Source organism: Clinocottus analis, unplaced genomic scaffold, assembly GCF_023055335.1.
Source record: "Clinocottus analis isolate CAN_PGR_092001 unplaced genomic scaffold, fCliAna1.0.p SCAF_5, whole genome shotgun sequence".
Lineage (NCBI taxonomy): Eukaryota > Metazoa > Chordata > Actinopteri > Perciformes > Cottidae > Clinocottus > Clinocottus analis.
The window spans coordinates 3,982,065-4,007,779 of record NW_027176207.1 but is presented as its reverse complement, the minus strand read 5'-3'; the positions used below and the strand labels follow the sequence as shown (position 1 = coordinate 4,007,779).

Here is a 25,715-nt window from a genome sequence, read left to right as displayed (position 1 = left end):
GTACGTACCAGCTCCCTCGCGTATTAGCGAGCTGAGTTTGGTGCTGAAGAGAACATCCACGTGGTTGAGGATGAACTCCACCACCACCGACTGGATCCGGACTTCCATGAAGGCCGCTGTGCCGCTGAAGCAGGCAGACTCTATCTGTTTGGACCTGAAGAATTGTTTGATTTAGAAAAAAGTGCTCCACTTTAAACCAGCGCAACATTTTAAGGTGAGTTAAACGTTTAAAAATATTTTGATATGCATTTGAAGTTGAAGTGTTGATCAGCATCCTCCCACAAACACAGCCCGTTATCGCAGCTTATTTAAGTCTGAGAAATCCTTCATGGTCTGAAAAAAGAACCTACAATCGCTCCTTACACGAAGTAAAAATGTGAAGATGTGATGTGTTAATAAACAACTCAGTACAGGGAAACAGCCAATGGAGACAGCTTGAAGGGGATGATTGACAGCTTGTCTACCACATTTGAGCGGGGCGGCGGCTCACCTCAGCAGGTTGGGCGCCCAGACGATGGCCAGGTTCTTGCTGTGCATGTTGGTGATGTAGCTGAACGCTGCCAGGCGGGAAAGGTGTCTCATGAGGAACTCCAGGGTCCTAGGATATAAAATATTCATTTATTCAGATTTAATTTGCTCCCACTAGTGATGCGCAGACTAATGGCTGCGATAGAGCTCCATCTTCAGAGCATCAATATTTCACTATGTGCTAAAGCCCCAGAGGAATCTCACTTAGAAATCTGCATTTGTATGCTTTCACAAAAGGACGGGAAATTCTATTCATCATCATCATCAACGCAGACCAGCTGGGACCTGTTAAATGATTCCGCTCAATGCAGTGTGGCGGCAGAGAAAACCCTTGATTTTAACATTAACAGACACCCGAGTGATGTGAATGCACGACGCGAGCGTGCGTCTGCACTCTGGCAGTTCCCGGGCCCGCCGCTAGGGGGCAGTGTGCCTCTACACTGACCGGTAATGCGGTGGAGGAAGCTGCTGGATGACATCATGGATTTTGATGAGTCGCTCTTCGTCCGTCGCTGCTGATACAGCATCCTTCAGGGTGAAAACAAAAGGGGGGAGATAAATAGAGGGATGTATCAACAACGCTAAGCTCATTCGTTTGTCATCCCTGGTTCACGCTGCTCCACGGAGGAGACACCAGTCCAATGCCACAGCCTCTCTCTCTCTCTCTCTCTCTCCCCAGCTGCCATAACAACCAGCAAACATTTACTCCATCCTGAGGGAACCTCTGTTGTGCTTGGAGAAGGTCTTTATTCCAAGTGACACAGAGAGTGGTTTTGCTAATGATAGGGTGTGTTGAGTGCAACGCTATTATTTCAAGGCTGTCCGTGACTCATAACTGCAAGATAAATTAGTAGAATTCCTTGAAGAGAAATCAGAGGAATGTCCTTTCTTTGCTTGGAGGCTGAGCATTTAACTTACACCCAATCTGTGTCCTTTTGGGGCATCAGGAACCACAGAACAGTGTGAGCTTCATTCTTGAATCAGCTGGATATCAGCTACCTGTATACCCGTGGCTGAAACTCAGTCGGAGCTCAGTCCGTCTTTGCCCTTCTTGTCTCAGTCCGGATGATTGTGGTTGATTAACACATACTGTTGCATGTTGGGTGGTGCAGACTGATAGTTGATTGAACAATCGACTGACCCGCATGGTAGTTTTCCATCAGATAATTGAAACAAATCTAATGTTACATTAATTTGACTTTGTGACAAAACTATGGTTTGTGCGAGACTAGATTGACAGAAATCCTAAATATAATCTGATGACTTCAATTTATATTTGAATACATTTTAAAGTAGCTGACGAAATTAACAGAGAAAACATTTAGTATGTATACAGTAAATATAGTAAATATAATGACTGTTCACTGACTAAAACTAGACTGAAAATATAAAGGAGAAAAATGACTAAAACTAATAGGCATTTTGGTCTCAAGACTAAAATGTATAAAAACAGCCAAAATAAAAACTGGCACAGCAAGCTAACAACACAGTGCTGTAATAGCAGAAGCTCTGCTTACGGAGAACTTCTCGTAGAGCTGGTAGGTGAGCAGGGGGTTGGGCAGCTCTCTGAAGTAGAGCTTACACAGCGAGCCAACACAGTGGATGTCCTGGATGTAAACATCTTTGGTCAGGTCGGGGATCTGCTCAGAGTCAAACTCGTGCCTGGCCAAAGAGAAAGAGGACAAAGGTCGAGTCAGCAAATGTCTTTCTTCTGAACAAACGGTGCGTCGATAAACAACTGCTGTGGTCTGGTGGAGCAATATGACACACAGTAGTGTTTTACAGAAGACTGATGTGTGCCCACACAACATTTCTGTTAGTTAAGACTTGAAAAGATTGACTTAAAACATTTAATATCAATTATGGCTTATTTGTTATTATTTTTTTAGATAAATGAATTTCAGCCTTTTAAGATTGTTTTGAGGCTCCACAGGAACCCCGCCACCTCAGGCTGCACATGAACAGTGTGTTGTTTGGTTTCAGAAGTGAGACGACACAATGAGGCAACACCACTATATGTGAATGTGAACGCATATTTACATGAGTTTGACCAGAGGACAGGGGGAAAGCCCCGGATGTATAAAGAGCGAGGCAGTGGGGTTGAGAGGGATGGTAAATCTGTTCGGAAGGAGAAGTGAACCGGAGGGAGGAGGGGTGATTTGTTTGGGTGTTGAGGTCAAATATCAGAAGTCTTTCTCCAGAATTGCAGACTCGCCAGAGAGGCAAAACAACTAACTTGTTTTTAAGCTAATATTGCTTGATTTACACTAATAATTGTGTCCCAATGTTTTGATGAACTCCTCTCACATTTGACATTTTGGCAACATGACCCTTTCAGTGAGAGTATGTTGAGGAAATTACACCCATGCATATGGTCGACACTACATATTTACATGTCCTTACACACCTCAAGGCATTTTAGAAATAACACAAGATCTCCTCAAGGACAAATCTGTTGCCTTTTACAAGCCACAACAGTTGTAAAAGCTCCGATCACCAAAGTCCAAGTTCTTATCCTGCTATGACGATACACAGTAAAATTTGCTGATGAGGAACAACTATTACGCTGCACGTCATCATGATGCCTTGCATTCTTTTACAGATACAATAAAAAAGATGGAATTCACACGTTATCAGCTAGTAAACTGCGAATGAACAGGCAGTGACTCCTACCGCAACTTCTGGATGTTGGAGGCGATGCCGGAGAGGCGGTAGATGCCGTCCACCACGCCGTGCTTCTCAAGGAACTCGGTGCAGCTCTTGAGGACCTGGGGCACTGCGAAACAGAGAAGAACCAGCACGTCATCACATAGCACTTCCGTCAATCTTTGTCCAGTTTTCACTGAACGCTTCTAGGACAAGAATGGGACTTTCCTTTCCAAAAAGCCAAATACAGAGCGGTCAGTGCAGAGTACGGGGGCTCCAAAGGAATCGCGCATATGAATAACTTCCTAGTGGTTGCGGATGGAAAAGCTAAGGGCAGACACATTTGATCCACGTAAAGGAGAGATCAATACATCCTGAAGAGTTTTAAATAAATGTTTATTTTTTCTTTCTCTTCAACCCATTTTCCTACATCGACCAAAAAAAACAGAAACCTCGGAAAAACTTCCTAATTCCCCCTTCAGCCAACCATGAATCATGCAGACATGCTATTTATCTGAGTGAGTGTGTGTGTGTGTGTGTGTGTGTGTGTGTGTGTGTGTGTGTGTGTGTGTGTGTGTGTGTGTGTGTGTGTGTGTGTGTGTGTGTGTGTGTGTGTGTGTGTGTGTGTGTTAGATAAGGATGGTGTGTATGTGTATGAGGATCCCCCCCATGCCTCCCACATCATTTAGAGGGTGACACAGAGTGGGACACTCGCCGAAGCAGCTGTTCAGACGAATTCCTCACATAGCGAAAGAGAAAAAAAAAACAACAAGGCCGAGGTTTGAGGGAGCCATATTCTGTGGTAGAGGACGGCTGACTCCTTTCCAAGTTCTTCACATTTTGTTGATTTGAGATTTTGTTGCGTCATCCTCTCATCACATCACATGTTTTGAATGCGGAGTCGGGGTTGGACACAGTGAGAATAAATCCTCTTAAATTCCAGGTAAATCAAGCCCATTCAAAGAGCTTTTAACTGATTGAAGCGATGATTTCCCCCAATCCCCCTCTAAAAGCTCAAACTGCCATTAGCGCAGTGACAGAGATGTTCGGGTTAATCACGGCTGGCACCACCGGACGAAGGTAGTCTGTGAGAATATGGAGGTTTTTTTAGCTTCAAAGCTGTTTTGTAGAACCAAGTTAAAGAGCAAGTTTAATGTAGGAGAGAGAGAGCTAGTTTAATGTAGGAGAAAGAGAGCTAGTTTAATGTAGGAGAAAGAGCTAGTTTAACGTAGGAGAAAGAGCTAGTTTAATGCAGGAGAGAGAGAGAGAGCTGGTTTAATGTAGGAGAGAGAGAGAGAGCTAGTTTAATGTAGGAGAGAGAGAGAGAGCTAGTTTAATGTAGGAGAGAGAGAGAGAGCTAGTTTGATGTAGGAGAGAGAGAGCTAGTTTGATGTAGGAGAGAGAGAGAGCTAGTTTGATGTAGGAGAGAGAGAGAGCTAGTTTGATGTAGGAGAGAGAGAGCTAGTTTGATGTAGGAGAGAGAGAGCTAGTTTGATGTAGGAGAGAGAGAGAGAGAGAGAGAGAGAGAGAGAGAGAGAGAGAGAGAGAGAGAGAGAGAGAGAGAGCTAGTTTGATGTAGGAGAGAGAGAGAGAGAGAGAGAGAGAGAGCTAGTTTGATGTAGGAGAGAGAGAGAGAGCTAGTTTGATGTAGGAGAGAGAGAGAGAGCTAGTTTGATGTAGGAGAGTGCTAGTTTAATGTGAGAGCGAGAGCTAGTTTGATGTGAGAGCGAGAGCTAGTTTGATGTGCGTGTGTGTGAGATCCCTCTGTCTTTAGCATGACCGTCAGCACGTCACTCAAAAGGTTTTGAGGAGATTTATGAAAGAAACATGTATTTCATGGAGCATAGGCATTTTTGCTCTATGTTTCCCTTTACTAAACCATAAACTGTGTTTCTCTTGGCCCACGGGTTCACAGGTGACTTCTATTTCTTACAAGTCTGTCAGAACTCCCCGACCCTTTGACCCCAGCACGGTTTATCTCTATGTGTCAAGGTAAGGTCGGATTTACGGAGGTCAGGGATCACCCCTGAAATGTGTGACTGCGATGCAACACTGACCTGTGACCAGACGCTTGTTTAAAAAGTACAAGACTGATTGCTGTGAGCTGATGTGCTGGTACGATTAATATCCAGACGCAGAATAAGGCTGTTCACACCTGGCATTAATAATGTACATGTGTCTCAAGGGACCACTTGGGAATCAGATCTCACTTCCTCACTCCCTCACTCTATATGCAGTAAGTAAACACATAGCCGAGGGTTACACAATGAATCAAATGGTACACATGATCATGAATTTGGCTTCCCTCAGTTAATGATTATAAAGCAGCTATGTTGATGTTTTAAAACGGGTGCTTTACTCATGTAACACACAGACAGTGTGAAAGTAATAACGTGTTTGCCATTATTGGATCACCTTCATAAAGTTTAGGGGCCACGTAACCCTTAGGCTAAACTTTGAGTAACGCGCACACACACTCACATGTCAGCTGAGTTGGCTGGGTTTCAATGAGGCCTGGGACACATTCACAGACACACACTGGTGTGTGAATAGATGTGTCTCAGACTGTTGAATGTTGTCTAAGTGATTGGCGCTGGTGCATTCCCACCTGGACTTGGATCTTTGCACCTGTGATCTGATCACCCAAAGACGCTTGTCCATTCCAGGTGTTCAAAAGGCCGGAGAGCCATCAACATGAACGCCAGGTTTCTTTCAAATTGCTTTCACAGCACAGCAGCATGAATGTATCATGAATGTGATGTTATCTATCTGCTGCTGTGTTGTACTGGGAGGGCAAACAAATCTTCTTCTGGGACAACGAATCTAATCTAAAGAACCCGACTGTGTCTTGCACTTCTGAATCCCATCAATTCTCAACTCAAAGCTGGTATTCACAATGCCTGCTTTTTGTCTGGGCTCACCCACTATCCTGAAAGTCTCATCACTGCGAGGTTGCCAGCCAACCAACAGAGACTTCAATAAGTCACTGCACCCGGACCAAAAAAAAAGAAAAAAGTCCAGCCCATAATCCTCAAAAAAACACAACTTATTGTGTTTACACTGCTGGTGGCCAGATTTCTGTTACTTTTGAATAGATTCAAACTAGGTGCCCCATTTAAACCTGCTGGGGGCCCCCGGGAGACTTCTAATTCAGACTCAAAACTTCCTCCAGGGATTGTTGAGGTTCAACAACAGCAAAGTGGAACAACTGAAAATGGTTAGTGAATTAAGTACTTCTGTTTTTAAAAAAAAAGGAAAGTCATAGCAGCAGAGTATAGCAGTGAATATGACGTGATTGGAAGGGACAAAATGATGAATTTATCATGTCAACGTGTGAACATGGAGGAGGTTCTGAGTTTGCATTCGCCAGGTAGCAGAAATGAAATCAAACCCTGTATCTAATGTCTCTAAAGGTCTGTGTTATTTAAGACCCTGGCTACTATTTGAGAATGTATGAAGCCTAAAGGGATCCAGTAAACACTACTGCTCTCAGGTGTGTCTGTATGAATCTCACCATCATATCCCGAGTTGAGTAGGTGCTCTCCCAGGTCGCAGCCGAACACCCTCTCCCGGAGGATGCCTCTCTGCTTCAGCTTCTGCTTGGTGGGCCGGGACTTCATGAAGGTGCGCAAGAAGGTGATCAGTTTCCCGTGCTTCTTAGACACTGAGGAAGAAGGGAGGGAGGGAAGGACACACCTTAGATGTCGTACACAGCCGTCTACTACTCTACAGTACGTGTTGGTTTGATGCTGGTTCTAGTAGACTGGAGTGAAACCCCACACAGGCCGCTCAGGCTCGTCCCATTGTGCATTCCAGCTTCATTCTAATGCAAACCCTTCCTTTATGCATGTGTAGTTTCCTTGAGGCGAAGGCTTCGTTGTTAAATGCCACCTCCCAGGCAACTACAAAGGAATCCTCCACATCCAATACCAGTATCCTCCGCTCCGCTTCAAAACAAGACAAAAAAAAAGAAGGAGCAGAGCTACTTAGAAACCCAAACTGCATTAATCAGATACTATGTCTGGGAAAGGGTGGTAAGCTTCTTAAACTACACACTAGGTTTTTTTCCTCTCTGCTTTAGGAAGATGTGAAAGGCTATTAAGTGAACACAACAATCTTCATGTTTTTGGAGGGGTTTCCGTGGCACAATGGAGCTGGCTTCAACCTCGGATATTTGTTCAAAAACATCTCGTGAGTGAAAATCAAAGACTTTTTCCACTCTGGGTTCTTTTTTTCTTTTTTACTTTACTCGGCTAAACAGATCAAATCTACTTGTCTGACGAGAACATGATTTTTTGGAGAGAATTCAGTTTGGTTTTAGTCATCTATCAGCTAAACAGAAACAAAAAAACTAAATGTACGAAGTATGAAACACTAAAGAAGCGTCACAGTGCATCTAATGCAAATCAATCAAATGTCAAAGTATCTTATTGATCAAAACAGTTTGACTGCAGTTTTGAAAACTATTCCACCATGTTTAAGCCCTTTACACGCCGGCGGTTTGATGAATAAACTACACGCATGATATCACATGTTGTGGTTTCCAAAATAAAAAAGGAGCAACTCAACCCATCCCACACAATGTGATTGGTTGATGCCTTTATTCACACTGCAAACGTATAAAAACTGTGAACAAAAGGGTCCTCACAATCCTGATCTTAACAGGATCATTCCCAGGTGAACTGCCCTTTCCTCTGTGTGTTTCATACCGTCACTGCCCCGGTAAAGCTTTCCTCTCAGACCCGACTCTCCTCAAAGAAAGCACATCTTCCACTCGATTCATCTTTCCTTGCCTCTCTGTTCTCTCGGTGCCAGTGGTCTGCCCTCGGCTCCTGTCGCTAGTCATCTCTCTTTGATCCTCTTACATCGTGCTGCACTTCACATCGACTTTGATCGACAACTCCTCCTATTATTACTTTAGTCTGCAGTTTTATACTCTTGCATTCCCCAGCACAACTCTTCTTTCTAAGAGACCGATAGAAGAACGCGGAGCGCACAGCGGCAACACGGCACATGCTTTGAAACACGTAAAACGACATACAGTTGAAGTAAAAAAAAAAAAGAGAAGCCAAGACCAGTTCAGGAGCCTGTGATAAAAATGTACCACAGAGGACAGAATTAAAAACATCCATCACCTGTCCGACGTAAAATCATTGAGCATTGTGTTCTCTTAGCCATCTGGAACTTCACGAAATCTTTGAAAACAGTGTGATCGCAACAACAACCAAAGTTTTTTATATTTATATTCCAGAGCACATTCCTTTAACTGATTAAAAACACAGTCACAATCCTTCCACTTCCTTTATGTGTTTCACAGACCTGACATCTCCTGCTGCACACTTCCGTCCACACACACACTTTCAACGGGCTGTGCCAATCTGAGCTCTGCTTCAGTCTCAGTACAACAGAAAGTAGGCCACTAACTAAAGAAACAAAACTAGCTGAGGTAAATAAAACTACAGCCGTGTGTTTGCAGGATAACAACAACAACAACGAAATGAAAGTGTGACGGCAGCGTCTTTACTCACAGCAGACGATTCACTTATAGAGACATACACGGCATCATTAGGCACGCGCACACACACACACACACACACACACACACACACACACACACACACACACACACACACACACACACACACACACACACACACACACACACACACACACCGTCATGAATATCAGTATTTACAACCATCCAAAAACAGACACACTGTGTGAGACTTGGCTCTAATGCCCAGAGACCATTAGGTAAAAACTAATGAGGCTGCCTGTCTGGCATGCTAAACATACACGATGGAGCAAACCAAGTGCAGCACACGTAATTGACAGTCCGCCGCGTACATTTAGAACGGAAACATCAAGAGCGGAGTAACGCTAATGAGCTGATGGGAATGGAAAGTCGCTTTGTAGATGAATTCATTTAACAGCTTCTCATTGTTTTTGGCAGAATACTAACAAAACAAAGATATGTGCCCACAGGGAAATGTATCTAATAAATTAGTCATGGTCAGGCAACTATGCGTAGTGGCTCTCTTCACCTTTGCATTGTGGGTAATGTTTTGTAGCGTTTGGTTTTGACAGGTAGAACATGTGGATTGATTTTGGTCCGTAGCATCCACTCTTTGCGATACATTTTCTCATCTCAGTTTTTTGCACATGAAACTAAACTCTAATCCGCCAATCAGTGTTTTCTTAAATTGAGTGTTTTTGGCTTGAAACAAACTTGTATCTTGAAAATAAACAAACCCTCGCCAACAGGGATTTATAACTACCTCGCTTCTCCAAGTAAATAACTAACGTTTGAAACAGAAACAGACTGTTGAGTCTCTATTGCATTCGTTTTAATGAAGCAGCGCAATCAATTTAGAATAAACAGCCGGCCCTCCACGACAACCTCTCCAAACGAGACCCATCTTCCCGTTTCAGGAAGAAGTGGAGCTCAAGAAGGATTGTCGGCGTCATGTAGGGAAGAGGGAGTGGGGTGGCTGACTGTGCAACTGTGTTGGCTTGCACTGACACGTCAACATACTGACTTTCAGACGCGAGCGAGAGGATTGCGAGTGAGACTCTCCGGTGGACGGACAGAGACTCTCATCTGCATTGACAATAAGCAGATGGGAGTCTGAGGGGCCAGCGGCTCTGCGAGCACGTTCGGCACTGAAACTGCCTCTGACGAGCTCATGGCTGAAATCCAAAGGCATTCAATACAAGGATTGTGGGACTGATAAAGTCTTAAAATTAACTGGAAGATTTATAGCTCGCTTCACAGAGCTGAAAGTCTTGCGGGGGAAACATTTCTGAAAGAATCTGTGCAGCAGAGGCTGAGGCCACGTAGTGTGGCCGGGCGCAAACGGATACTACTAATTGATTAGGTCTTAGCAGTCACGACGTGTCCTTCCCCGATTCGTCACGCTCTTATCACATGACAATTTTCGAGGAGAAAACAAACAAGCCAGGTCTACCAGCGAATCATTTCAACACGGATGACACATTTAAAATGTTACTTACTTTGTTGGCCATACGAGCAGTAAAATGTTTGCAATCAGCTTCCCGTTTACATCGTCAGTCACGCACATGCCCAGCATACGTGAATGGTCATGTGATGTGCGTTTTCAAAGGGCTGCCGTGTGGGCGGAGATCGATTTTGTTTTAAAACGAAAAGTTATTAGTGTGGATGTAGCCTGAGAGGACCCGCCACCCCAATTATTTCCCATGATGGAACACCCTCCCTGCCTGGACGCAGGTTTTTAATTATAATCTGTCAAGCCCAAAGAATATAACAACCCTGATGACGTCCCTATCTGATGACATTATTGTGGTTCTTTCCTCAGAGCTACCCCAGAGACACGGGGGACATTTTATAACTGTTTTCACGGGCTGAGAGGTACAACCCCTGCCTGGTAAAGTAACATCCATAAGGAAAACTTTTGCCTCTTTTAGACAAACAGTTGAGTTTGAATGGTTTCAGTTGAAAATTTCGGCATGTTTGCAATATAATGTCATCAGATTATAAAATCTGATGACATAATCTGGACATGTGACACACTAGCAAAGGGTTGGGGGTTGGGGCCCACATGTTCACAGCTAGGGAAATTAGAGCCATTAGCCCGTGCCTGGTATTTGCACGGGTAACAGATAAAGTCCAGACAGAGCACAGCTGAACACAATGAAGGATGGTTGTAGGTTTCAGTCGAAGCCCTGAACCGATTGTGTGAGTATGATGAGACTTTTCCCCCAGGAGAGCTCAGTGAGAGGCTAGGATATGACGAACCGTGGGGGGGAAGCCAAGCATTACAGCAGGAACAATTACAGACGTAATGTCAAACATCATTCTCCGCTTCACTGCTCCAACCCGGGGAAACATTAAAATGACCGCCTCATTCCATTCAGTTAGCATGGAGCTTTTTTTTTAAAGGACGCAGCTCAGAGGAAAATCTCAACTTCATAGCAACACAACAGAGTGCCATTGCTTCCCAAAGTAGAGCAGTGACAATAAAGAGCCAATCGGCAGGCTCCAGCTAAGAGATATTTGATACAACTGCCGTGCATGACAGTGGTGTATGAATACACCACTAGCAGCAGCAGGCTCCTGGGAGCATCACAACGCTCATCACAACTCAGCCAGTACCCCTCAAAACGCCAGTAACCCATGCCCATATAGGTGGCAGAGTGGGAAATTTAAGATGCCCTCCTCTTTATCGTTTCATTAAATCATGATGTGAATGGGTGGGATGAGATTACATCATCCAATTCAGAAATCTGCATGCCGTGAGAAGACAGGTTTTGGCTGGAATGTGAACTGTGGATCCGCCAAAAGCTGTGTCTTTACTGTGTAGTGTGGTGTGGTGGGCCCTTCAGAGTAAAGTTAAGTCTCTCTCGGAGTAATGCAGAAAACATTAGTTGACAATCTTGTACGTTATAGAATATATTATAATTCTGAAAATTGGTCATGTCTAAAAAAATCCCTTTACTAAAGTAGTGTCTCTTTTACAGCTAGTTAAGCAATTCAACAAGCCAACTTCATGACCTCATTGAAAAAGAAGGCTATTTGTCTATTGAGAGGCGACTGCCACAGATAATGTTTGCATCGCTTATCAAACTGAAAAACAGAACACTAACATTGTGTTAACACCCATTAATGCATCCATACAATCTCCCATGGGTGTTTATGGATGGCTATTCAGTGTGTAAACACCAGAGCATGTGTCTGCCTATTGAAAGGCTGTCATGGCCGACAGTGACCTCTGTTTGGACATGAGGGCTTTAAGTGTGTAGATAGCCGGAGCAAAATGCAGTATTGTTCAAAGTCTTAATGCAGCATGGGACAACAACTTCAGCAGAGGGAGGCGAGGGCCTGCGTGGTCTCGTCTAATAATGATTGTTCAACTGTAACCCACATCAAAGAAATGAAACACAGAAATCATGCCAAAGTGTCAAGAAAGATCAGTATTAGCATCAGGATCGACAAATATATAAACCACTCAGCCACAAATGGGTGGGACTCTCCTCAAAGAGTCTTTTTGAAAATATCCACAGTTCAATTAGAAAATCTAAAACAACAAGTAACTATTTTTTTTGAAGGTTTATTTCACTGAGCCTCTAAACTATGGCACTGCTTTATCATACAGAGATACATGTTTATTCAGATGCTTATCAACTTCAAATATAGATTTCAAATGTTTCTTTACAACACTAATTACTTACGCTAGAGCTGCATTTTAAGTTTAAAACTTTTCTAAACCGTAGTTTTGTACCTTTTCAACAGCCTGGCATTAGTGGTAGTATAACACACACACACCTTATATTATTCCTAAATAATGTTTTTCCCTAATAAGAGGATGAGGAAGGAGCCATATTTTCCACCTCGGAGACCCTTTGCATCTTTCCAAACGCAGTCTCCTCACACTGTTTACCCCCAGTAGAAGTCGCTACGCGGAGCAAACGTCTCACCGTCTCGGTGCTTATCGAAAGGAAAAGGAGAAGCTGTCCTCCTATCGTACCCATGAGGGATAATGGAGCTAATAAATACAATTACACTCCAGATATAAACGCATTTCTTACCTTCGCTCCATATCGCTTGACTCGCGTTGGGGCTTTATGACAGGGTCTCAAACTAGGTCCAAAGTACAACTATGTTACCTATTTATCTTTTCTTTTGAACCGCAAACCCGGACAAAGTAGCGCTAAAAGCTCCGCTGAATCGCGCAAACACGACGACCGAGTGAGAAAGTTTAGACCCAACGAGCGTGTCGGCTTTCCTCGTCGCTCAGTCAGCCAGTATCCTCACAGGACTGCGCTTCAGCGGACTGGTTATGAGCACACGTGCTGCTTTCAGGTGCCCCCGGGAAAACATGGTAATTACCGGTTGTTAATGACGCTCTTACAAAGCTGTGAGTTTTATTAAAGCAAATTATATACTACATAAACGGCGAGGCTGGGGCCAATCGACACCTTTGAGTTGATGCATTAAAGCAAGGATACTAGATGCCATGCTGATTTGCACATGTCCCGGTTATGATATTCCCGACTGTATGTGAAGGCAGCACGAACGACAGGCAGCCAAGTGGCAATTGCTGGTGGAAAACACCCCTCTGCACACACGATCCTAACCAGCAGCATCCCTGCGTTTCTTCCCAACATATACACAGGTTTTGAGACCAGCTTTCCCTCTGAGGGGCCTCCTATCCCCCTGAAAGCATGATCTTATTACCTCTTTAACTAGCTTAATCGCTTAGCAGACATGTAGAGTCAAAATAAAGTCAAACTAATTTGTTGTTGGTTCAGAATCACAAGACTGGAGTCAGACTTTTCCCACCGCGTCATGGGATCGCTTCACACTTCATGACTTTGACAAGTGACACGAAGACAAACATTTCTTTGGGCTGATCCTCAAATGTCTCTTTGCGTGTACTGATATTAGCCATCGTAAACAGTGATGTATCCAATGTTTCACAAAAGAACAAAGATTCAGTCCAAAGTCAGTACAAATTTGTATTTTACTTCTGATGTTTATTTAATACATTTGCTGCCCATACTCCTGTATTTTGAATGCACGTCTTTTACTCGGAATTGAGTATTTTAATTTGACATTGCACAACTGTAATAAATGTGTTCAATCATTGTATTCAGCTCGATGTTTACATTCATATTGATAACTATGGGAGTGTGTTTGGAGGGAGGCCATATAGGGCTGGGCTGTCAGTGTGGCCGACTTGGCAACTTTCTCGCTAGTTTTAGCGTTTTTTTCGCGCTAACGCTGCAAGCTAAAAGAGTTGGCAACACTGGGCTGGATTTTCCAGTTTGGATAATTTTTTTAAACTCTAGCTTACTTCTGCTGGTTTCTTCAATGCTGCCGACTCCAGCTTCAAGTAAAAGATCTGAATACTTCTTCCTATGTCTATGTAATGCCGTGCTCTATAACATTAGTTTTCCTCTCCAAAATCAGCCAGCACTAGTTTCACCCACTGTTGGAAATTACTGAGAAAGTCAAACTAAGTTCAACTCGTACAAGTTTGTCCTGTGCAGCAGCAATTAGATAGTCAGACTGTACGCGTCCCACGCGATCCCTCACAGGACAGACCGCAAGATACAACTTTCTACGTACACAGTCGAACCATTTTCCTCCTGAAACTAATCCCTCATTCATTTGTCAAGTTTGTAATGTTATTTTTTACCGTTACATGTTTTTCATGATACCTTAAAATGTATTGTTCATTGTTAGAACAGCGGAAGGCAGCTTGGTTGTAACAGACATGGTGGAAACAGTAAAGCAACAAGTGGAGTTTGCTTTGAGGTCATAAGACTATTAGCGGCCTGGTGAAAGACACCAGTCACCTTTACAGGATGTCAGATAGTACATAAAAGGCCGAGAGCTTTGTGTTTGCCAGGTGTCGTAAAGCTGCTATTTTGCATGGGTCTGAATAATCTATGTCACTCCTGGGAGACGACCAGGACGAGGAAGTGTTTTTTTGAGTTTCCATGCACAGGAGCAGAACGTCTCACTCCCTGATACACGAGCCCGGCCGTAAATGTGAATGTTATACCTGCCGGTTAAACGCCGTTGATGGATGAAGCTTTGCAACGATGCCTCAATACCCGTAATGTTGATGCAATACAACTCAGTGTGATGCAGCTGCAGACTTTGAATGGCAAACGTTTCGCAGCGAAGGGAACAAAGTGGTAAACAAATAAATAAATAAATATAGATCTTTGCGCTTTACACACTCACTCAGTTTACAACACCGCCCGAGTTGTTGGTATGTAATCAGAAGCGCCCGTCTTCTCCCCACAAACAAAAGGTGCGGCCTACGACGACAGTCTCTTATTGAAGCTTCAGAGCAAAACGTTTCACAAGAGGCCTTGCATAGTTTCACAGCCCAGAACCAGAGCGCCAGGAAATGACCCGAGATCCTCGGGAACAGGGGGACAAATCTCACTCTGTCTCACGTATTTTCTCTCCGGTTTCCTCCTTCCTCTCTCTCCCCCTCACATAACCAGCTGTCTTCACAGCTGCCCAAATCACTGGTCCCCAGACATGACGAAGGCCTGCGCTGAGGAAAGAAATCAGGCTCTACATCTGGGTCAGGTACGAGTAGGTCTATCAGGCCGTCTGGGGAGGAAATATAGCTTTATTTTCACACTGATGTCAACAAAAGAGATTTTTTTTTTAACTTTGAGGACAGCAGTCTCTGTTCTCTGAGAAACATCACAAGCAGATGGACGACTAATAACTAGCTTCTATGGTCTCCGTTTCAACTGGAGCGGCACAGTGTGTCAGCAATTTCCATGGCTTTGCTGAAGAGCAGCAAAGGTTAGTGGTGGAGCAGAGTGGATCCAGGCAGAAGCAAACATATTTTCCCAATGCTGCGTGGCTCCCTGCAGGAATGTGCTCTTTCCGTCACCATGGAGAGCGAGACAGAGATTCTTACTGTTGCGGGACAAAGCTCGGCGCTCAATGGATGGGTTTACAGGCCCCCTCATTGTAAAAGGATTAAAATAAATCAAGGCCGGTCGAGGCCGAGCGCCGCGGCAGGGGTGCCGTGGCCTTTTCAGCTCCGACCAAACAGACGCACACAACAAACACAGCTGGCCCCCCCGGTCCAGACGCGGCGTACATACAGCCGCTTGGAGAGGTGCTGTAGTAACCTGGATCACCCCTGGACTCATTTGCATGCACCTTGAGGGGTGAAACTGCAAAAAAAGGAAGGATGCGATTGTTCTCTTTTTGAGAGGAACGCTCGAAGAGAGTGGGGATTCATTGTTACGCCACTGCATCTCATCCCGAAAACGTTGATACAGTATACACACACAAAACATTCTGAGAAAAAAACACTTCTAAAATACAGCAGTAGGATGAGAAGACTCTTATTGTGTTAAAGGAATCTGCAGGAGTTTACGCAACGTACTTAACGGGGAATACAGCAACTGTTGCATCACACAGATCTTTCTTGAGTGAGATTGGAGCAATTAAAGTAAAAGAAAGTTCACAGAGACACTGAAGATTAAAAAAAGATTTCCACACAGATGTCTTATTGATCCACCGACAGAGTGTTGAGATAATGTTGGAGAAGTGTGTTAAAGGTCACGGAACATCTATCGTGTCTTGAAACCTTGTAATGCAACCCCAAAAAGTGCACAACATTCTCCTGCATAAAGAGTGAAGCTATAAATCACATGGCAAGCTACTGTCACAGGTACATACGAGACATAGAAGAGGTGCAAACACATCTATGGGTTGTGGAGTTAGTTTTTGGTTAGGGAGTGGCGGGGCAACACGACCAAAGGATTTTTGTCTACCTGAACTTAGGCTGTAGTGGTTTAGCGGGTCGGCCACCCATGCACTGTCCTGTATTACACTCTCCATCTCCAAGTCTGCATGCAGCCCGATGGACAGATGGACCCACACACAGATGGATTGGATGGATGACGGGAGACGTGAGAGAGTCGGCAGAGGGAGAGAAGCACTTCAAGTTAGAACAGGGCATCGGTGTACTTTGGATCTGTGAGGTCAGTGGCTTTGCATAGGAATGACACTTTGAGACTGAGGCAATAAACTGCTCTGTGAAAGTGTGCAAAAAAAAACAAAAAGTACAACATAAAAGTAAACTGCTAAGTACACTCAATTAAAGGAACATTGCATTTATCAATAAAACAAGTTTTGCTTTATAAGATTACTTTAATTTAACGCTAGTTTATAATCCTTAAGACTTTCTTGAAAACACCAGATTTCTGCAACTATTTAGCGTCAGCATTATTTTCAGCAGTAGCCTATCAGAGCGTTTACATTTTGTTCTATTTCTAGTAGTTTTTATCATTTGCGGCAGGGTCCGCCATTCCTTCACAGGATTCAGTTTGCCCTACACGAGGGAAGTGAGGCAGCAGCTTGGATATATTGAAGTGCGGTTGCATGAGGTACTTCGCCATAGTCTGTGTATCACCGAGAGCAGATGGGAGTTTGGAGAAACAGAGGAAAAGTACAATGTACTGCTGTGGACGGGGGGCAGCAGCAAAACGTAGACAGTTTAAGAGTAAGCTATATTTAGAATACTTTCCGCTTCACCTCACCATCAGACAGTACAAAATCAGTATTTTTTCATCATAGAAAACCAAAGTCGTTTGTGATATCGTGTGACAACAACACAAAGAAACGGTATACAAGCAACCCTCGTATTTTGTGAGATAAAATTATTGTTTTGTCAATGGAGTCTCGTGGCCTTAAAGTGAACACATTCTTAATAGAGAGCACGCTTTAACGGACGATGACTCCTTTAGGCATCTAAACTGCGTGTTGCTGCTCCCCGTCCAGTACTGATGTCTGTTTTTCCAACCTCACATCTGCTGCAGGTACTACACAGACTACGGATAAGAACCTCATGCAACCCCACATCAAAACACCGCAACTATCCCTTTAAGTTAGTTCTGATGCTAACTTAAAAATTCCTGCAGCTGCTGCCACTTTAAAAACACTGAACCTGTGAAACACAGCCGGCACCTGGGAAGCAGTCACAGGTTTGTCTACATTTTTGGCATTTTTTGATCCGTTTGAAATATTTAAGGGGGGACTTTGAGTAGCTGCAGGTGACAGGCTGCACACATCCACCTCCTCAGCAAGCTAACCAACAATGATTAGTGTTTCCCTGCTGTTGTGTGGAAAACTACAGCAGAAAATCAGATGGATGTTTCTTACGGCATGATGTAAAACAAAAATAAAGGCCAATTATTGATCTTTTTTGTTAAAACTATGAAAATGTTTTAGTCACAACTGTAAAATAAAGATGCACTAGTTGCTCTTCTTTTGTATTTCTGACAAATTAGCCGTTCCAGGAGTGTTTGCTGGCCTCAGGATTCGGCAACCTGTGGCATTAAATCACACCACAGAAATCAAATCAACTCAGGAAGTCTTAAGGATTACAACTATAATTACATCAACAACAATATGTCATACAAGTGTGCAAAGGCATTTTTGTGTGTTTGAGCGAGCTGAGTGAATGCGGGGTGAGTGGACAGGTGGATGAGGTGTGTATACCAGCACGCACAGGGAGGGAAGAGACTCCAAGAAGCAGGCTGCAGGCCAGAGCAGGGGGAGGCTGAGGCAGAGGAGTCACAGTCAGATGCGACAAATCAAGACACATGCTAACGCTACTGCACATCCAACAATAGCATTAGTGAGCGCACTGCAACGGAGGACAAGTGGCGCAGCTTCAACGCTGTCACATTGAGATATTCACTCTGCTGCCGACAGTGAACCTGATCCAGGAGCTGGATTGTGTAAATATTACCGAAAACAGGGCATCCGCAGGTTACAGACGTCTAAATATTATACTTTGGTTATAGCTATGGAGATTATTACAAACAAGCCAAATATTTCTTATTGAATAAAGTTACCTAATAGATAACAGGAAAAAAGAGCAATTTAGGTGAAAATCTTTTGACCACATTCAGGATATTAGAATAGTATACTTGACCTGCGGATACTCAGTGAAGAGGGGGAGAAAAGAAAAAGCATGATTGACAAATTAGGACACATGCAAACAACAAACAGCAACAAGCATTAAATCGTTGCTCAAAAGCAGTGGAGTGGGCAGGCAGAGTAAGTCGCGGGCTGTGCGTGCACGGAGACAGTTAACTCTACAACGCGAGATGCATTTATGTTCAGCCACACAGTCTCAAAAGGCAAAAAAAAAACCCTTCAGGTTTGAACCCCTGATTGGCACGTATCCCCCACGCCTATAATGACATCCCTGCGCCTCGTAATTGTGGATCTGGTGGTTGGCTTTTTTCTCTCTTCTTTTTTTGCGCTGTGTCGTCACTTCATGCAGACCCTTAGATTTTTTGTGAGGCTTTTGCGATGGTTAGGAGCCCCTTAGAGGGCAGCGGGGCGGTTCGGTCAGGGAGTCACATTAGTTAAGTTGATCTTTAGATTTTAGGTTTCAGTCGGAAGGGCTCGGGCATAGCAACAGGCGCGAGCTGCAATTTCTTTTCCCGCTGCAGTGTGCAATTTAGTGCGTGAAGAACTGAGGGCAAAGTTCAAGTTGGTCTCGAGACCGAGGCCGCCAAATGTTGCCACGGGTTCTCTTAGATTCCAGGAGGGTTTCTGTTGTATGTATGTGTCTTTGACACTCGGGCGCGTGCTGAGGAGCTTATCTGTTTGCTCTGGACAGCAATAGATTAGCACCGATGTTTGCAGTAGATTTGCGTAGCGCTGCTGAGTCAACAAAACATGATAAGCCGGTTATATCTGGGGTCAGAATTATGGGTTTCCTTTCTCTGTAACATGCTAATCAATTCAAGTTACATTGTTATATATCTTTTTTTTGCATTCCAGCAATAGTATGTTAGAAAGATGTGACGCACACACACACGCACACAAACACACACACGCACCGGGGTCAGTGATAATAACTTCCCTCACATATCCTGTGAGCGGTTTAAGAGGAGGCGGAATACCTGGTTTGGGCACCGTGTTGGTCATGGACTGCGGCACTTTATCGTTTATGAGCTCCACACACTCGCTGGGAAAGAAGCCAACCTGGGAGGGGGGGGGGGGGATTTGGGGAGAGAGACAGGCAGGGTGAGGTGGGAGGAAGTACTATAATCACATCTAGATCATAAAATGAAGACAGAGAGAGAGATGACACTTTGATCATGTGACTGTTGTTGGAAGAAGCGACAGAGATCTGATCCGGCGATGACCTCGTCACAGATGAGGTACATGTTAAGTGGACCGACTAATGGACACAGGTGGTACTGCAGACCGGTTTGTGTCCGGGGGTCTGGAGGTCCCTCAAAGATATTCTGAGCGGCAAATACTAAAATCTTATGAACCAATTTGTGGTGGAAAAGTCTATGTCGTGTAAAGGAAAGCACATAATTCAGACAGAAGTTCAAACATAATGGAATATGATGCGGTTTTCAGGCATTCTGTATTGTGTTAAGTTTCCTCATTTAATGTTATCTCTGTTGAGTCGACACACCTAGGCATGATTTACTTCCTCTTTTGTTTGGGGGAAGTAACCGCTTTAAATGTGGATGTGGCACCTGTTCAAGTCAATGATGAATTACATGTATTTTAATTAATTTATTAACCACAAAATGGGTTAAAGAAAGATTTCTGCTCCTGTTTAAAAATGTCCCGCATATCCGTGTTCACTGAGAAGTCAAAATAGTTTGGGAAATAAGTACTAGAAGTAATGTGTAAAGATGGACCTGTCCTATAATCTGCTGGGCATTAGGTTAGTGCCCTGCTGACGTGGTCGTATCCCCTCCAGACCGTCTGACAGACAAAGAACTCTGTTCAGGACTCTCGGCGTGAGACAAAGTTGAGTGCGGCGGCCGAGCACTGCTCTTCGTCAGAGGAGAAAAACCCGAACTAATTGAAAACACAGGAAGAAATCCCACCATTGTGTGGCTCACTGTCAAACACAAACGCTCAGTCCACCACCTCAGATGGAGAGCAGCACGCAGCCGCTTCTCCAGTCTTTTTCAGTGGGAAGCATCCTGAAGTAGAGGGACAGTGACAGAGGGAGCTACGATGTCTCTAAGTGAGGCAAGGGGGTGGGGGGAAGACGCCATGCTGCTGTCTGAACGTTTCACAACAATTGTGAAAACTGCGAAAAGATGCAGATATGATTCTACGCAAACCCATCTATTATGACTTGACTCTCTCTATGTTGTCTTACTTTCATGTTGTTATTGTGGGTGAGACAAATTGACATGTTTTGAATAGTAAGGGGGATGTTTCCCATGGTAGTCCCTCAAAGCCCACATCCATGTCACACAGGTCCTGTTTGAGTTTCAGTCAGCCGTTAGCGTGAATCCTGACAGACGAGACCACATAAGCGAAAGTGGTCGCAGGCAATCGTGTGCTCAGAGTCAACGTTCAGAGGAAAACAGCCTCTCCGTGTCTTTTAAGAGTTCACAGAGAGAAGCTCTGCAATCCGCTCATCTTGAATATGGCTGAACTTCTCAGTAAGTGCCCGCTGGCTGCCACCCTGCCAGTGAGCCCGACTGGCAGCACTACTTCTTGTGGGTTGAGAGCCAAAACGTGTGTGCGCGCACACACACCACACACATACACATGCACGAGGCGAGAGGGCAGTGTGGAGAGGGGGGAGGGGGAGGTCCCGCAGGTCAGAGGAGGGTCAGCCAGACTTGAGCCTGGAAACCACAGGGAGCTTTGCTGCTGCAGTGAAAAGAGTCTGATTGGAACTAATCCCATCAGCATAGTCGAAGACCGTTTGAATAGTAATAATATAAACTGTATTTACACAGAAAATTACAAGACACGGCTTGGTCGCTGGTCGTCCCTGCGCTTGCTACACGCCTCGATACACACTTTGGCGACGGTTTAAATCGACCTGACAGTGTTACAACCACACGAGAATATTCCTCATAAATATCTAACGCTTATGTTTAATTATTAATGCAGCAGGATTCACAGGGAACAAAAAGGACTTTGGGTTTCCCTGGACACTGAGACCACTTGAGCTAGTGACTTGATTTGTCTGACTCAGCGTGCTGACGCCTCTTATCATCTTCGGATAAACTCTGGAGCAAAATGTGTTAAATCAGGCCCCAAAAGATTAAAGCCAGGTTGAGGGGGGCTTTAGTTCTGTAAAAAACACAGGCCTCATGGTAGCATCTCTCAGCCAACAAGTCAAGTTGCAGTTTACCTCCATGTCCGTCCAAAATGTCATCACCCCATCATCTTTATCCTATTATTAGATAATTGTCCTAAATTGTCGTGATTAGCGCTCGATTTATTGAGTTATGGCTGAAAGTAAACACCAAATTATAGTCAGTCCATCCTTGAGTGAAGGTGAGACGTTTTGTGCTGAAAGAAAGACAGAACTCCTTCCAAGGTGAACGGTAGAGACGGACGAAAAGGCTGCTTGAAAAACATGACATTAAAATCGCAGGATCAGTTAGCAGAAAAGGTGAACGTGTGTTGCATCAAGGCAACACACGTTCGAGTGCACGATCCTGGTAGCTATCTCTGTACCGATGAACGTATTTACCTCGCGATCGATGGCAAATGATACTGAGGTAGCTTTAGTTTAGAGATATGGAAAAGCCTTGAAACGCACTATTGTGTTCCTCCAGCTAGGACTTCCTGGATGCTATTTCATAAACAATAACGTGTTTCTGTTTCAACGCCCACTTAGTAAATCTGGCCCTGAGGTTTGTACATAAATGTCTGAAAGTAGCCTATGCACACACACGTAACATTAACATACACGGTCTTGATCTATTGTTATCGACCTTCATTGCAAAATAACTAATACACAATGTAACAGTTTGTTTTCTGCTCGTCAAAAATACGATTGTGTGATGAGTACCTTGAGGGCATAAACGACGGCATGATTCTGAGAGATGAAACTGGGAAGATTGAAAAAACAACTCCTCAACATCAAAAGTTGAAGGATTGTCGTGAAGACTGTAGGAATATGAATCAGTCCGGCGTTAAAGGCGGCGGCACACTCTCCGTAATCCGCTCAAAAGCTTCTCATGAAAGAGGATTCAGATCACGCTTTGTCTTTCGACAAACTCCGCGAGTGTTTGAAATGAGCTTTTACAAACAACACTCTGCTCGTCCTTGAAACACCTAGAGTACAAACCTCATCAAAAGCTCACCGGCAGAAGAAAAGACAGAGAAAGGTAAAACGTGTGTGTGTGTTGGTTTGTTTTGCTCCCAGCATGCAAAGTGTTGTGTGCGCTGCGTACCTGGAAGCCATGCTTGCCTCTCCACCAGGTGGTATCTTCTTTTGGGGGCATGTCAATCACAGACACGATGTCGCCAACCTGCCGAGAGAGGAGAGATAGAAGATTATAATTACCTCAGTCACATCCCTGATTGCTAAAATAAAAGGAAATATTTAATGAAGTTTTAACTTTTAATTACGAGAGCATCATTTTGTTAAAGCTGCAGCTGGTAACTTCAATAAAAATAACATTTTTTTAATATTTGCTCAAACTGTCACTACATCCTGACAGATGTACATGACAGAGAAGTATCTCAAGTATTAGATACAGTGACCGTTTGAGCTAATGTGACAGAGTCATTTTTATTAAAGGAACCAATTGCAGCTTTAAGAATTGTTCCAAGCAATTCATCCTGACGTGATGTCAGAAACTGGACCTATTTCGCTGCTGAGTTTGCTCATCGGGAACAGAATCAGGTTTATCGCCAAGTTTTCAGAGACCAGGACTCAGTCTTGGAGTAAAGCAATAAACATGTAGGAGATAATAAAACGATAAAAGAAAGTACTCCAAACCATCAAGAAGCATAAATAAAACATTAAAAAAAGAATAAACGAAATGAACGATTCATCAGTTTAGAAAAAAGGAGCCAAACAGTTTAGCCAGTTTTAAGATTTGCATTTGAAAGAAGCTTTATTGCTCCATTGCTTCTTTGTCTGTGTACAGACAAATATCTGTGAGTTATTCTGATGGAATATAATGTGTGAGAGTGTGTGTGAGTGTCTGTGTGTGTCTGGTGTTGTCCTTGTCACCTCGAAGGACAGCTCGTCTGAGGCCTGGGCGATGTAGCGCTTGATGACGTGGGCAGCAGCAATAGCTGGCACGTTGATGGACGACTCTTCATGGACCAACAGATGATTTCCCTTATTGTCGACCTAGTACACAAACAGACGAGACTTACACTTCAATATTACAGTGACAGACATTGGTTCACAAATGACTATGGGAAAAGACACAGCAGCGTCTTCCTTACGTAAGCCATAAAGTTTGGATCACATGTCATTGTGATTTTGCTGCATTAAATAACTCTAAAGTTTTTTCAGACGCAGCGCAAAACACGGCCATTAAGTTTTGCAGCTGAACAACATTTGCCTTTTTAGGGGGTTTAATTTGATTGCGGTTATCCATATGGCATGGTGTAAATGTTCCCTTTGATCCAAAAACAGAAGGCAGAACAACGGCAGATAGAACAGATAAAATGAAAAGTTCAGGCAGCGAGCTTCTAGTCCAGACCGTGAGGTCCAGAAGTATTCCTCAAAACGACCAAAACATGAGTGAGAAAGTTACTAACAGCTCTCCGAAGACGGCAATAGTTTCACTGCATGTTAGCACTGATCTTTTTTGTGTGATATGGACATCACAGCAGCACTAGATCTATGCACGAGGACCAGATGCACTGTGTTTAATGTTTGCAGCAAACGGCAATTTTTACAGGAGGCTTAAAAAACAATACAAAAAGAGAAGAAATATGCCTACAAATACAAACAGGAGATACATAATGCAGGTGTGTCTACGAGGTTATTAGGCGTGAGAACAATGCTGGTTCTCTTTCAGCTATGATTTAATAATCAGACGTTGATATATTCAAATTGTTGTGCATTCGGCTTGTGAATCTGTTTTCTTTGCGATGAGGCTCATTTGCATAGGAAGCCAAATGTATTCTACCCAACTTAAATACATGCAAATAAAACGGGAGCCGGCGAGACTGTTACTCGGCAGCGCGGTTGTGGGTACTTTCTGAATTACACGGTTTATTTTTAAATGTTTTTATTATTTCGTGCGGGGTGAAGCGACGACAAAAGCCGCGCAGCCCTTCAGTGAAATCGCCCCTCGTTGCGCTCGTGAAGACGGACGGCAGCGCGCTCTCACCTCCATCCACGTGAGGGCTGGTCCACAGTTGATCTTGTTGTCGGCGATGGCTGAGAGCCGGGAGAGGTAAGCCAACAACATCTGGGAAACAGACTGATAAAGCAGAAAAACACACACGGGCCAGTTACTTCGGATGGTACCGCTCAGCACTGCCACGACTAACTCGCTATACTCAACCGTTACAATGCGTGTTAATGATAACAATTTAAAAACAATCAGCTCCTTGTGCTATGCCTTTCCTGAGTGACAAAGGGAGCTGATTACACAGTGGAAGAGTGTGGTGGTAAACCACTTGAAATGACACTTGCAGCTACGATTTCAAATTACAAGGAGAACTTAAGTTCACATTTTAGTTCACGATGACACTCAGGTTTACTGAGAACAATGGGGCGGACTGCAAGTCTGGGTCTCAGTAGCTGAGCTCTCCTCATCTAAACCTGCAGTTACGTCACGGTTCAACCGCTGGGCCCTCGTGGCCGGCCTCGTGCTCCACGCGGCTACTGGTGGCAAACATTAGATGGAACAGTGGCTGCTGTGAACACAGCCGCTGGTGGAAGTGTGATGGGGCACTGCAGGCAGCTTTGTAAAAGCTATTATTCTGAAAGCGCCCCCCCCCCCCCCTCCCCACACACACACACAGGCCCTCTGTGATGAACTGGTTTTACCAGTTTGGATTCGATACCTAACCTCTGCATTCCTTTCAGAGCCTCAATCTGACCATAAAGGTTTTCGCCTGGATCAGAATACATTTCACAGGCCGGCTGAGGGGAGGGCGGGGGTGGGGGGGGGTGGGGGGGGAGTATCTGGCGACATTTCAAACTGTTCATGCCAAAGACAAAAGCCATGTGGATCATATTGGATATCAAAGCAGTGACAGATTTCATCTGGATAAATGATACCGTGGTTGC

At 44.1% G+C, this 25,715-nt stretch overlaps 1 protein-coding gene across 5 annotated transcripts in view; it reads right to left on the bottom strand.

The window, feature by feature from the left end:
* arhgap32b (Rho GTPase activating protein 32b) overlaps window positions 1-25,715 on the bottom strand; it is a 100,866-nt gene that overhangs the window by 7,240 nt on the left and 67,911 nt on the right. For 4 of the 5 annotated variants that reach the window (XM_068599940.1, XM_068599937.1, XM_068599938.1 and 1 more), the window contains 12 exons: window positions 24,808-24,900; window positions 23,691-23,813; window positions 22,903-22,980; window positions 19,627-19,708; window positions 18,216-18,266; window positions 16,477-16,551; window positions 6,689-6,838; window positions 3,202-3,304; window positions 2,046-2,190; window positions 974-1,056; window positions 491-598; window positions 9-154 (listed from right to left, as the gene is read on the bottom strand). In XM_068599940.1, the coding sequence (XP_068456041.1) occupies window positions 9-154; window positions 491-598; window positions 974-1,056; window positions 2,046-2,190; window positions 3,202-3,304; window positions 6,689-6,838; window positions 16,477-16,551; window positions 18,216-18,266; window positions 19,627-19,708; window positions 22,903-22,980; window positions 23,691-23,813; window positions 24,808-24,900 (1,237 nt within the window). The remainder of the gene's footprint in view (window positions 1-8; window positions 155-490; window positions 599-973; window positions 1,057-2,045; window positions 2,191-3,201; window positions 3,305-6,688; window positions 6,839-16,476; window positions 16,552-18,215; window positions 18,267-19,626; window positions 19,709-22,902; window positions 22,981-23,690; window positions 23,814-24,807; window positions 24,901-25,715) is intronic. The other variant, XM_068599939.1, reaches the window with a different exon arrangement.